The sequence below is a fragment of the Lagopus muta genome, chromosome W (assembly GCF_023343835.1).
Source record: "Lagopus muta isolate bLagMut1 chromosome W, bLagMut1 primary, whole genome shotgun sequence".
NCBI lineage: Eukaryota > Metazoa > Chordata > Aves > Galliformes > Phasianidae > Lagopus > Lagopus muta.
The window spans coordinates 6,315,161-6,329,355 of record NC_064471.1 but is presented as its reverse complement, the minus strand read 5'-3'; the positions used below and the strand labels follow the sequence as shown (position 1 = coordinate 6,329,355).

Genomic DNA, 14,195 nt, shown 5'->3' with positions numbered 1-14,195 from the left:
CTGGAGCTCTGCTTCATGCACCCTGCAGCCTCAGCGTTGCAAGCTGAGGAGCCTCACTGTTTGTTGCATTCATCCCAGTCCTCATGAATGAAGACTCCACAGGCATTCAAGGTGTTGAGTGAGCACGAGTGTGCTTTTATTATTAAAGGAAAGGACAGGAGGGCGTGAGAGGTCCAGGTAAAGGTGGGAATCGTCCTCTCTTGGATGGAAAGGTCATGGAGAGAGTGGCTCAGAGCTGTCAGATCCGCTGCACGGTGCCTGGGACTGAGGGCCTGATTCTAAGCCCCCCTCCAAGAGGCACAGCTTCTCATCGGTGATGCCGACCTGCTCCTGCACAGAGGTGCTGCTGTCGGGGCACTCGGACTGTGCTTGGGCTGGGCTGCACTGCAAAGGCGCCGGGTCACAGTCCACGCTGGCGACTGTGGTTTCTGGCAGGCTCAGGTCAGCATCTTCAGCAGAGCCGGGAGAAATGAGGGCTTCAACTTGGATGAGCTCCCTCTCTCCATCACTGTTGTTACGTGGAAGGCTGTCATGTGAACCACAGCCATTTGTGCTTCCCAAGAGCTCTCCACTGGTGGAAGCACACAGCCCAGCTTCGCTACTTGCTCCGGCTCTTCTGGGTGGACAAGGGCTCAGTTCATCTAGGAAGGATACACAGGGGTTAGTGCCAAACTTTCACAAGCTGAATTACAAAAGTGGATCTTGATCACAGGTGAACTAAAGGTGTCAGGTATGGGATGGAACGCTGGAAGTAGATACAAGCCCACTGACAGCAAGAATTCTATGTTGCTGAAAAGCAAGGCGTTGAAAGCTGGATTTGCACCCTTACCTGCCAGCACTACGATTTCTATTTCTGAGGGCTCCCTGGGACGGCGCTGTGGCTGGCGTTTGGCCCCAGACGATGGTTTTCCCAGGCTGAAGCAGGAACACCAACAGCCAGCTGGTGATTCCTTCATCCTGCTGGGTGGACTTGGTCTGGAGAGAGAAAACAGGGAATGGTGTGAGCCGTGCGTGGAGCAGAGTGAGGGAAGAGCTGCACTGAGCTCTTGCCAACAGTTGCTTGTTCCTAGCACCGCCTGGTTCCTGCTGAAACACAGCTTAGAAACTCGCTCCATTTCAAGCAGTGGAGGGATGGTTCCATTCCTACAGCTCAGCCCTGAAGTCTTGCTGGCTAAATTCCCCTCAACTGTGTCAAGCAAGATGCAGAGCACGTGAGGTCCACAGGCTCCACACACCTGTACAGGACAGCGCCTAAAGGATGGCTTTGATTGAGTTGGCAGGCATAACTGCTGGCTGAGGAATTGCACAGCCATAAAGGAACGTCAAAAGCATCTCTGACTCTGACAGCTCATCGGCCCATCTCACTGCCATGTCTAGTTTCTCGTGCCAGCAGGTCTGACCAACAGCTCTGCATAGAAGAGAACCGGAATTGGTTTCAGGCACGTGGCCCTGAAGTCCAGAAAACCCCAACGTTTCCAGGTACATCCAGCACAGGCCAGGGTAGACGTCAGCGCGGCTTTGTGCATCTCGTGACTGCCTGCCCAGCAAGGAAGGAACGGCAGCCTTGTGTGGCTAAACTCAGCCCGTCAGGCAACTGAATGTTAGTTCAATCTCACAGTCCAAAGTGGAGTGGAGATTCACTGCAACACTTCAGGCACCATTCATTAAATCTAGTTTCCACAAGTTTAGGCACTAGAAATAGTGGGGACAGAACAAACACAAGCCACCCAAACAGTGATGATAGCTGCTGGAAAACAAAGTCCTCTTTACCTTTCAGATGGAAAGTCGATGACTGTGTGGAATTTCCCCCGTACAGCCGCGGGGCCTTCTTCCACCTCTATGTCCCTGCTCTCAGTCACAACCACAGGAGAGCTGCTGTGGCCTCACCTCCGTGCCTGCGCCTCCTCCAGGCTGAGCAGCTCGGTAGCAGGAGAAGACGCCTGCACAGACTGGGGCCCTGAGAGAGAACTGTGCCCTGGAAGGGAAAACCACAGGTGAGAGCCAGGATCAGAAAGCGGCAGCACAGCCATCACAGGTCCGGGGGAGCTGCTGTGTTTTCCTCAGACTTGCTTAACCAAGCCGCTGCAAGAAGAGCAGCTCAAAATAACCATGTGCTCAGAGGCGTGTCTATGGCAAAGGATGCAGTCATAATTAAGAGCAGCTCCCTGTATCGAAACAGGCAAACAAAAACCCTAGAAAGCAGGTATGGTGAACTCAGAAAGCTTCGCTGCCACACTTTCACCAAGCTTCACCTGCTTCCAAGACATCATAGTGATGGTGACCGGACCAAGATAAAGCTAATGGAGGAAGACACTCACCTGCTCCACCTGCGAGGTCACGTCCAGATGTGGAGCAGAAGAGGACGTCTGTGTGGTCGATGATGAATTCCACCACAGACGACTGCGTCTGCAGTTCCGTGCAGGCAGCTCTCCCACTGGCGCAGGCAGACTCGCTCTGCTGTGATCTGTAGAAAAGGCAGGTTTTAGAAGTCATTCAGCCAAGATCGCTTCCCCAGGTCTGAATTACTGCAGCCCAAAGCTGTCACATTTGTTCTCTGGAGACTTCCGCAGTGGGCAATCAGTGATGCCACTGAAGAAGTTCTCCTGGCTGATCAAGGACACACCAGTCCCATCTAAACAAGAGAGCAGCAATGCTCAGCTAGAAATTGTGCCCACGTGGGGTTGGAGAACAGTCCAGGCTCCTGCTCTGCTGTCAGCCACTCACTGCAGATTTTACAGGAGAAGAGCACATGTGGTGCAGAAGGGAGGACTGCTTTATTCTACTGGAGAACAGATGTAAGAGTTCTGTTGAAACGGAAAAAGAAGTTTACCTTAAGAGGTTTGGAGCCCACGCAATCGCTAAGTTCTTCGCATGCATGTTTGTGGTGGAGCAGTGCCCAGCCAGACAGGCCAAGTGTCTCATCAGATACGCCAGGGTCCTGGGAAACAAGAGAGGCAAATGTTCAGCACCAGCCAGCATGCCGTGCTGCGACTCACAAAGCAAACCTCAATTCACACTAGTTGTTATTACTGCTACTGATGCTGAAGATGAAGTAGACCCAACTTGACCAAGCGCCACGCTGCAGCACCCAGCACCAGCACAGCACAGCCATCAGCTGCACCAAGCGTGCCCCCGTGCCCAGGAACTGACCCCACAAATTAACCCCATGCAGTGTTTCAGCACACCCAGGCATCCCGTTGCTCGCGTGAGACAAAGCCTGGAATTGCACCAATGCCCTCTGAAGTGCAGCAGGGCTGAGCTCTGCAGGCTGAGGGCAGCACTGACCTGTAGTGAGGAGCGGGCAGCTGCTGGATGACGTCCCGCATTCTGACCAGCCGCTCCTCCTCCGTAGTGGCACCAACAGCATCCTGGAAAAGGGCAGAAAGGGATTGAGACAAAATTAGGCGAGATACCTGCCGCAGGGTCAGGAACCATGGGCACAGCGCGCTGCTGGTCAGCACTGAGAAAGATTTTAGGCCTCCCCAGAGGCAACTGGCGAACATAGCGGCACGCAGCTGGTGCCACCACGGCCAAGGAGTCCAAGCACCGGGCCGGTTTACAGCCTGGTTGGGCAGCTCAGCTCCTCGCAGGGGGGCATTAATCTCTAAGTCCACTTGGCTATTAATCCCCTTCCCGTTCCAGAAATAGTTGGGGAATAGCAAAAAACAAACAAACAAACAAACAAACAACACAGGAATTCACACAAGCATTATGAATATGGAAATAACCACCTCCTGGGGCCACCAGAAGTGGCATCAGCACGATGCAGGATGTGGCAAAGACATGCGAGTAAACCCCGTGGGGCTAACAGAAGAAGGGCCTCAGAGCTGGGGCACTGCTGCAGCCATCTCCCAAGAGGCCCAGGGAAGAGGGAAAGGAAAGGCGTTGCCTTGTGCTTACCGAGAACTTGTCGTACAGCTGGTCGGTCAGCAGGGGGGTCGGGAGCTCCCTGAAGTACATTTTGCAGAGGGAGCTCGCGCTGTGAACGTCGCGGACCGTTAGCTCAGGAACCTGCTCAGACTCAAATTCCTGGCTGCAGAGAAGGACACGAAAATGGTTGAGAAAGAGGAAAGCAAGTCAAAAGCCACACCCAATGCAATCAAGAGTTGGAAGGGCTTCCTGATGTACAGGAGAACACAAACACTCGGCCACCAGCACCACGTCAGCCGTGCTGGATGGGATGTTCCCAAAGAAGACCTTTTCCTTGTGCTAAGGCATGGCCCGCAGGCCTCTGAACACCCGCAACAGGGCACGTGCCCCTGCTGGCAGCTGTGTCTGTCAGTCGCAGCACTCTTACCGCAGTCTCTGGACGTTGGACGCCACGCCGGACAGGCGGTATATCCCCTGCACCACGCCATGCTGCTCGATGAACTCGGCGCAGCTCTGGAGGACCTGGGGGACTAAAGAACACGTGCCGGCGGTTACTGGAGCTCCTCATTCAAGTCCTGGCTCAGGCTGCGCTCCCGTCACATCCCATCCACTAAGCCCAGCCAGGCTACTGCTGTGTTCTTCCTTGAAGGGGACAGCTGTCAGAGACACCTCTGCAGGAGCTGGTGAGGAAACTGGACAGAGATGTGTTCTTTGCATTCCAGAAATGCCAGGACCTAGGAATCAGCCTGGAGAAAGTAATTCCGGGGAAGCCGCAGACATTGCAAGTCCCATCACAGCTCCCACGGGAATGGAGGTGGAAAATCTCACGCCCGGAAGGAGCTGGGAAACTGATGCAGGACACTCTCTTTGGCCAAAAGGCTTCCTTTCTTTTCAGGCTACCAGGGGATTGGCTTACAGGCTTTGCTTTAAGCAAATACAAATGTGCTTGTCCCTTAGGAGCATTTACCTTGCAGCCATCACCTACTCGTTGATCTTTCAGTCTTCAACTCCCATTCCCCGTTTCTCCACTGGTATCAACCTGCCCCTTGCTAGATACCATCTCCCTTTCAGCTTTAGGTTCCCAAACAGGGAGGCTCTCAGGAATGGGCTGTCCCTTACCATCACGACCAGAGTGGAGAAGATGCTCTCCCAGGTCACGGCCGAACACCCTCTCCCTTCTCCACCTCCCGCTCTTTCCGTTGCTTTGGCCGAGCCTTCACCACGGAACGAAGGAAGGTGAGGAGCTTGCCGCGCTTCTTTGGCACTGCACAACAAAAGGAAGAAACCAGTTCATCTCAGGTTTGGCTCCGTTGGACGAGGCCGAGCACAACACATTCTACAGAGCACCTCAAAAGGGGAAGAACATGATGAGCAAGTGCGTACCAAAATGGATTTTCCCCAACCCTGGAGGAGTCCAAGGCCAGACTGGATGGGGCCCTGGGCAGCCTGGTCCAGTCCCACATTAAATGTGGAGCTTGGTTGGCAGCCCAGCTTGAGGCAGGGGGCTTGGAGCTTGATGATCCTTGAGCTCCCTTCCATGCCAAGCCATTCTACAAGGATTCTAGGATTTCCCCAACTCCAGTCATAAACACAGGAGGACTGGGCCAAATCTCTGCACGTTCTGATGGAGTTTAATGCACTCCTCTTGCTTAGCTTGCTCAACCTGGGCATTAAGGACCCTCTTGAAAAGCCACGTTCTGATCAAGCACAGAAGCACTAGCACAACCAGACCTCTATCTGTCCACCAGGGACGCTGGCTGTTCTCAGCCTCGTACTGACTTGCAGGAGAACTACCTTTGCCTTCCCTCATTCTCACTGCCTACAAACACCAGCCATACGCCCCGTGCTATGCATGAAGGATCATCAGCACAGAGGATAACGTGGGAAGGATAAGGGAGGTATTAAACATGGAACACACCCAAAAAAGACTCCATTTAGCTTCCCTGCACCATCAAATGTATCATCGTACCTGGCTTTGGCACCGAATTGATGAGAGACTCTGGGATTTTTCCATTAATGAGCTCCACACACTCACCAGGGAAAAATCCAACCTGTAACAAGAAGAAGAAGGGAGGTGCAATACTAAAGGCAGTGTTTCTCAGGCCTGAACTGTTCAAACATCACATTTTCCTCATAACGTGCCTGCCGGATGCTCCGTAAGACAATCCAACAAAAAAATGGCCTGCTTAAAATTAATAATTATTCCAAATTGGCAGGCAAATATCCATAAAACTGTGTATGGAGCGGGGAAAGGATAAGTATGCTATGCACCCCTAAATATCAAGTGTGCCTGAAGGGAAAGACTTCATACAGAAGCTATATTATAGATGGATGCAGCTAGATCTGAGTTAGCACAGCCTATGAACTTTCTGCTTGCTGACTGAGATGCAGCTGCCATCTCCAGCTCTGAGCTACCCAGCCTTCTGCAGCCAGCAGCAGCAGCAAGCACACAGAGGCTCTGTTACCCTGCCTCATCTCGGCTGACAGGCAGCGACTTCCTAAAAGACACTGACTTCACCTTCTGCATGGGTGCAAGCACAAGAGCTCAGAGACACTGAAACACGTGTCCTAGCTGCTGCATTTCCAAAGGTGCGGTTCAGTGGCCGTGACCTGATGCATGCTGTGAGGGCTCTTCTTTCTAAGTTAATTGAGGAGGCAGTTTCCTACAAAGACCAACTTTCAGCTCTGGCCTAAGCCCACAGCAAAAGGGAAAGTCCCCTGACACCAACACAGGGAAACCATTTTCCATGTGGAGCCGTGCTGTGCAGGCAGGGCAGCTCTAAGCTGAGATTCCTGCCTCGACCGAAGTTGCGCTCTCACGTCTGAAGCTTGTGCCTACCTGAAAGCCATGCTTGCCTCTCCAGTGGGGGCTCAGCTCCTGAGGCGGCATATCGATGACGCACACGAGGTCTCCCACCTGCAAGAGATTGCAACGTCAATCCCAGCTTCAGCACGGCTGGGAGGAAAGCGCAGCTCAAATGACTGCATTCTTCTGCACTGCCCAATATCGTCAAGCTTGAGAGCCATTGCACCAGTGCAGCTCTTCAGGCATTTGCAGTCGTACAACTGAACTGGGAGGTAGAAGCATCACTACGTTTCACAATGTACAGAATACAGCTGTTCTGCAGGAAATGGTTCTCAAAAGCAGCAGGGGACAGAAGAGCTCCGATTAAATCGCAGACCTAAGTTAGCAGGGCTTCCTGAACAGACCTACACCACCCATACACCGGTCTGCTGTTGCTCAGACACCAGGCTACAACACTGGCCAGAATCTGTTTGATCGGAAGATTCCAGTGCCAAATAGAGCCATAGTTTAGAGATGGCTGAACTCCTCCCTGCATCCAACCCAGTGCAAGTCTAATCTGGAACTGAATCTTCCGGGCTTCACCTCACCAAACACTCTGAAGGTGTCTGAGAACATTCCTGATAGCTTCACATGTTATACTCTTCTGTACAGGACAACAAGGAACGCCCTTATCTGCTTACCTCCAAGGAGAGTTCACCCGGTGCCTGGGCAACGTATCTCTTAATAACGTGGGCAGCAGCAATAGCTGGGATATTAAGAGATGACTCCTCACGGACCAGCAGGGGCTTCCCGTTGTTCTCAGCCTGAAACAGAGAGCACAGGCCATGGTGAGGAGCTGAGGGCAAACGAGGAGGATTTCAGGCTGAGGAGCACGTCAGCAGAGAAAGCTGCAGGAAATGCACTCGGTCCTTATCATGGGCACACAAGAAGGAACGGCAAGGCTAAGAACATGCCCGCAGCAAGAAAAGAAAGCCTTTAAGGCAGCTTTTCAGTGACACTGATAGAGCCGCAAGGATTCGCTCTCTCTTGAAAAGCAGGAGAGCACATCTGCAGCTCACTCTGCTGGCTCAAATCAGGGAACAAAGACCAATCAGAGCTCCGTACTCTACCTCCATCCGTGTCATGTCAGGCCCACAGCTGATCTCGCTGCACGCGACGCCCATCACAGCAGGCACGACAAGCTGGAACTGAAGAGAAACACGCTCATATTTTCTCTCTTCACACACCACAGTATTGAGAGACTACCGGAGAACTACCCTTGGCTATCCTCTGGCACAGGCAGGTGCTCTAGAAGCAACCACTCTGTTCACTCCGTTCAAATGGGACAGCCCATTAGGCAGCATTTGACCAAGCAGCTGGTGCTCTAGAAGCAACCACTCTGTTCACTCTGTTCAAATGGGACAGCCCATTAGGCAGCATTTGACCAAGCAGCTGTCCCTCTGCTAGCAGATGGGGACTGGCACAAAGCAGCAGATGCATTCGCCCAGGGCGCTCTGACAGCACAGCAGCAGGGCAGTGAGAGGAATCATTGCTGCAGGTGCATCTGCTCCCCGGCCACGGCTCCCAGCAGCCTCACCACCGGCACCTGCTGCAGCCCCGCACATCAAGGACATTTCCCTGATTGCATCTCTGCTGTGCTCCCTACAGCTGCCGCGCACACTCACACAGCCCAAGCGTGCGTGCTTGTGACCTTGGGTCACGCTCTGCAGCTCGGCACAAACTGGGCCTAGGACTCTTTGCCTAAGGGTTTGGTTTCCTTCAGACCAGCTGGTCACAGCACCACACACAGCATCCTTCTGAGGGCGGAGCTGCAGGGGAAGGGAAAAAACCCACACGGGACCAGTGTCCCATCAAAGCTGGGTGAGGCTGTGTTACCAAACATGGTGCGACACAGTGCTGGTCAACCACGTGGGGGGACAAAGCGTGGCACGTACCTGGCAGGAGATCAGAACAAGGTAGACAATTCCTTGAACTCGCAGCTGTTTCTTGTCACTTTGCTCTCCTCTTCCACGAGCGAAAGCTGCACCAAGGGAGCGGGTAGAGGAGAGAGAAGGAACAGGTCTGTGAGCTTGCACAATGTAGCAAAGATGACAAGGGAAAAACCATGGGACAAATGCCATCTTTGTGGATCGCTTGGGAATGCAGGTACTGGCTGAAAGTTACGTCTGATGGACAAGAGTAAGCAGTATGAGCTGCTAGGAGCTCCACCAGCCAGCAGTTCTCAGCAGCTCACTGCCCACCCCTGTATCTCACGCCCTGTCTCAGCTTACCTACAAGATGCTGCGCAAGACACAAGGGGTGAAAACGAAGGCACTCAGTCGCTGCACAAGGGCGACAAGCGAGCTACTCACGCAGAGCTCAAGCGCTCCAATGAAGGGACGCAGCACGCACTGCTCCTCCCCTCATTCCAGCCGCTTGTGACATCACTAAGGGCCACCAGGCTGCTCCGCCATGACAACAGGGTGGGGAGGCAAGACCATGTCACAGGACCAGAAGATTCCAACACAGCACCCAACATTCTAGAATCAGCGGGCGGTTGGAATTCTACCTCAGCCCAATCCTGCATAAGCTGCCATGCGGTTGTCATGACCACAGCGCAGGACCCAGCGCTTGCTCCTGTGCAGCCTTGTACGGCTGGCTTCAGGCCGTCCCTCTGCAGGGCCTTCCTGCCCTCAGGCAGATGGACATTGCTTCCCAACAGTGTACCTTGCAGCACAGGGCCTATGTACAATCCACACTGGACTCCTATAGATCTCTATCAAGCTATCTATACCCAGACACAGTCACCACTACCATCTTTTTTCTCAGTCTTGAGGTACACCATTCAGCTGTTTCATTGCCATCAAACAACCCCACTGACGGCACACTGCTGACACAACGTCCTTGCAAACACAGCAGCAACTCCTGGCACCGATAGCTCCGGGTACAACAAGCACAGGGCTCTGCGTTGCTTTGGATGCAGTTGCAGCATGGATCTGAGGGCTTTGTGGAAGGGGATATATTGCAAATTGCACCGACGTTTTCAGACCATTTCTCTTTCGGCATGGTCCCAGCAACTGGCATGCTGATCATCATCCTGAATATACATTTTGTCAAACTTCTACAACTAATGAAATAGTTCCTTACCAAACGCAATCTGATCACTCTTCTGGCCATATTTTGTTCCAGCTACCGCTTCCTGCGGGTGGCACGAACAGCGCTGCATCACCTATAGTTCTCTGCTGTTACAGTTCTCAAGCTGTCTGAGCAGTCCTCGTGGCCTCAAAACTCTCTCATGCCACACGTGCCACATTCTGAGACACAGTATATATAGCGCTCTACTTCAAAACACCCTTTTTTTCTTTTTTTAATATAATGATACTAGGGATAATCATCTGGAGCTAGAGCAATATGAAAAAATTCCCTTTAGTTCAACCATAAGTCTGCCCCATGGACTCCAGAAGAGCTCTAAGAATACGCAGGGTGGACATGGATGGCAGCTACCATAACAGTAAGCAATGACAAATGAAGTTGGGAGCCATGCTGTGTCATTGCATCTGCAGGCAGGGATTTCTCCTTGGACTGAGCAGGGTGCAGATGTAGCCTGAGAAAAGAACTTGGGATCATTCAGGAAAAGGAAATGAGTTGAGTAATTAATTGAAGAAACTCACGTTCTAAAGGTACTTAGAAGGAGAGAGTATTTCCCGACAGAATGGGTTTAACTGTCTATTCCCTGTTTTGTTCGACAGGTCTACTCTATGTATGCTTAGACTGACCTGAGAGGGCATGCTTCAGCACACCCCAGAATTTCCAGTTTCCACATCGTCCAGGCAGCGCAAGTGCGGTGTACGTCTCCCTTGGCACAGACATCAAGCTTTTCTTCCTGGGCAATAAACTAATTATGACGGGGGAAGGGGACAGTACAGGCCTCACAAGAGAAGAGCCTGGGGGAACGATTTTAGAGCTGGGAGTCAGGCAAATGACTCGGCTCAAGTGCATCTATACCAATGCACGCAGCAGGAGCAACAAGCAGGAGGAACTGGAAGCCATCGTGCACCAGGCTAACTACGATCTAGCTGCTGTTACTGAAACATGGTGGGACTGCTCCCACGACTGGAGCGTTGAGATTGATGCCTATAAGCTCTGCAGAAGGGATAGACAAGGAAGGAAGCCAGAATATTCATCAATACTGAATTCATCCCGCAATTCAGGAACCTCACAAGCAACTTGAAAAAAGCGTCTTAAAAAAAAAAAAAAAAAAAGAAAAAGGAAAAAAAGGTAATCAGCATACCAGCAGCTGTTCTTCTTTAAACCATGGTTCCCAAGCATACTACAATTGGACAAGCTATAGCTTATCACATCAAAAGCCATCTAGAAGATTCAGTTATTGGTACTGGCCATGTTGGCATTCGCTCACTGTAAGCATCTGCAGGACAAGTCTATGGACCGAATGACCTTGTGCACCCATCCTTCTGTCTTAGCTGCAAGAATAATCCTCACTCCCAGCCATTTCCAGTTTTCTTTCTTACAAAAGATGAAAGATACAAATAAGCTCTTCATTCAAAAGTTACTTTATCATACAAACAACTAAATTCCAGCCTGGTTTAATCCAAAGTGCCATCTAGTTTGCATACAGAGAACTAGGGTGCATATAGGAAAGAACGCATGCACACTCCAGTTTTCAATGGCCAGAATATCATAATAAACACATAGAAAAACAGCCTTTACTCTGGAGGCTTGTATGGCTGTCATGGTTCTATGTTTTTTGTTTTTTGTTTTTGTTTTTGGGTTTCAGTATTCCACATCAAAACATCATGTAGTGTACGGGGCATTAAAGTGTCACTGCCCCAATTCCAAGTACCTATCCCTGTACATTACAGAAGTCACGGGATCTGACCCTTCCGGGTGGGGGGGGGCGCTCTCTTGCTGCCTTGCAGTGGGTGCTGGAGGGTGCTTTCCTAGCCGTTCCAAGCTTTTCAGGTTTGAATCGGTTCCGGGAACTCTCTCTCTCTCATCGTGTCTGATTTATTAATCTCAATTGCAATTAAATTGTATCTATTGTGTTATCTTGTATTCCAATATTATAGTAAAATAAGTTTTCCTCCATAGATTGTTGCCGCTGTTCTTTTCCTCCCTTCCTTCCTTCCCATTTTTGTGGGACTGGGGTGGGGGGGGGGGGGAGGGCAGAGGCCTGTCGCCCCTGTCACGGACATAGATTGATCTGGTCAAATCCGTGACAGATTTTTGGCGCCCAACGTGGGGCACGACTGCTTTTTAACTTTTTGAACGAATCTCTTTTTCTCTCTGCTCTTAGAGAGCTTCGTTAGGGAGCATTATCAGTAGTTCAGGTTTCTGTGCTGGAAAACCTGACCTTGAAAGATTAGGCGTACTGCCAGTGTTCTGGGATATTTGTAAACTTTGAGCACTACTTAGTCTGAGTAGTGCCGTTTTTCCTTTTTTTTCCCCTCCTCTTGTTAGCTTCAATTCATTAACCCTTTTTTAGCAAGCACCAGCGATGAACCCACTCGTTATCGTGGGGGTGCTGGGTAAAGGATTAAAAGCAATGGTGTTAGTCACAACCTACTGGCCAATAATCCATCTCACACTTGTGTGTTTTGGAATTGCATCCGTATATAACTATCTAAGGGCACTGATGGAGACACCTATGTTTTACCTATTTGCAATGTGGTATGATTTGAACTTCGACATCTACATCCCAGAAGGAATGGCTAATTTCTCAAACAACTACATCCCAGAAGGAATGGCTAATTTCACAAACAACTACATCCCAAATGGAATAGCTAATTTTACAAACAACACGATGTTCAGACCAGTCTCCGGGTTTTCTTCTCGGTTTGTCAAACGTTTTTTGAATCCTGAATTAATAGTCATGTTGGTGTGCGTGTCATCAATTCTCCTGAATGTATTCTTTATTTGTAATAAGGGGAAGGAGTCTTCTCCAAAACTAGAGAATGATGACTGGCAGGGGATATGGAGAGGTTTAGGAAAGGTCTTAGAAGCATGGGGACCCGCAGTGTCATGGGATTTTACTCTTGAACACCTGTGGGATCCTGAGAAACTAAGCCAGTATTTGAGTCAGGGACTATGCGGCTTACATAAATCTAAGGAGGTACAACTTATTTGGGGTTTGGCTTGTGCTTACCGTGCCCTATATAATACCATTCTAGAGAGAGAGAGTTTCCCAGCTGAGGTTCAAGCCAAAGGGGAAAATCCCCAAGTCAAATCTAATCAATCACGGGAGACACCAGTAACAATACCAGTTGCTCCTGTGGAGGGCAAGAAATGGAAACGAGTGTCTTCGCGTCTTGAACGAAAAAGAGAAGAAGAGGAGGAGGAGGAGGAAGATCCAGGCGAGGGGCCCTCCTCAGAACCACCACCATCGCGAAAGGCAAAAGCGAAAACTAAGAGACATGCAGAAGAGAGTGATGAAGAGGAAGTCTCTATTACTACTCGCCGGCCTCTAAAGATGACTGAAATCCAAGGTTCAAGAAAGGAGTTCACACGGCGCCTGAATGAAAGTATTGTTTCCTGGTTGGTTCGCTGTTGGGACAGTGGGGCCCATAGCTTGTCTCTGGATGGTAATGAAGCTCGCCAACTAGGTGCCATTGCCAGAGATCCAGCTATTGATAGAGGAATTAGTCGATGTTCGGATGAGGCTGCCTCCCTCTGGGAACGAGTGTTAACAGCTGTGAAGGAAAAGTATCCCTTCAAAAATAGCTTGAAGATTTCAATGAAAAAATGGGATACAGTTGAAAAGGATATCCAGTATTTGAGGGAAATAGGCGTGGTGGAAATGTTGTATGACCCTGACTTTGTTCCTAACCACCCACAACAAAACCGCGACCCTGAAAGAGTGAGGACAACGCCTGAGATATGGCAGAAAATCGTGACAACAGCGCCGGACAAATATGCCGCTACACTAACATCAGCGTGTGACAGATACCAGGAACAACAGAGAACGCCCTTAGTTTATGAATTAATTGTTACGCTCCAAAACTACGAACAATTGCTGTCCCCAATTCATTCTGCCGTTGCTGCAATATCAAGAATGACGGAGCAAGTGTCTCAACTGATTAACCGTGACAAACCTGTAGCAGTATCAGAGACGCTGGATGAAGATCAGAATAATCAAACAAGTCTAGCGAAGGATGTGAAGGAGATGAAGGAGACGATGAGACTTCTGCGAGCCCACCTAACTAAAGACGATGAACCTTCCTTCTTACGTGCACGATCAAAAATCTCAGCTGTTAGAGGCAGACGCTCTCCGGCTCAAGTAAGGAATAATACACCGCGAATTACCTTATGGTATTACCTACGTGACCATGGAGAAGACATGAGGAAGTGGCCCGGTCAACCTACTCCTGTACTACGAGCCTGGGTGAAAGAATTACAAGGCAGATCTACCACCAGTGCAGTTGCTCCAGTTACCACAGGTAATGAATAGAGGGGCCCTGCCCTCAGTCAGGGGGGGAAAAGGGATAATAGAGTATATTGGACTGTGTGGATTCGATGGCCTGGC

At 50.5% G+C, this 14,195-nt stretch overlaps 2 protein-coding genes across 2 annotated transcripts in view; both read right to left on the bottom strand.

Moving 5' to 3' along the window:
- LOC125686462 (uncharacterized) overlaps positions 1-12,782 on the bottom strand; it is a 221,273-nt gene extending 208,491 nt beyond the window's left edge. The window contains exon 1 of the mRNA XM_048930454.1: positions 12,717-12,782. The gene's annotated coding sequence lies outside the window, so the exon portion shown is untranslated. The remainder of the gene's footprint in view (positions 1-12,716) is intronic.
- Positions 214-7,860, bottom strand: LOC125686394 (rho GTPase-activating protein 32-like). The gene is given in 14 exon segments (XM_048930313.1): positions 214-641; positions 830-975; positions 1,951-1,975; positions 2,319-2,464; positions 2,831-2,938; positions 3,286-3,368; positions 3,901-4,033; positions 4,298-4,400; positions 4,990-5,044; positions 5,046-5,134; positions 5,840-5,921; positions 6,710-6,787; positions 7,357-7,479; positions 7,786-7,860. Coding segments are annotated over 14 exon segments (1,653 nt in total). The 5' UTR covers positions 7,840-7,860.
- Positions 12,783-14,195: the final 1,413 nt, after the last annotated feature.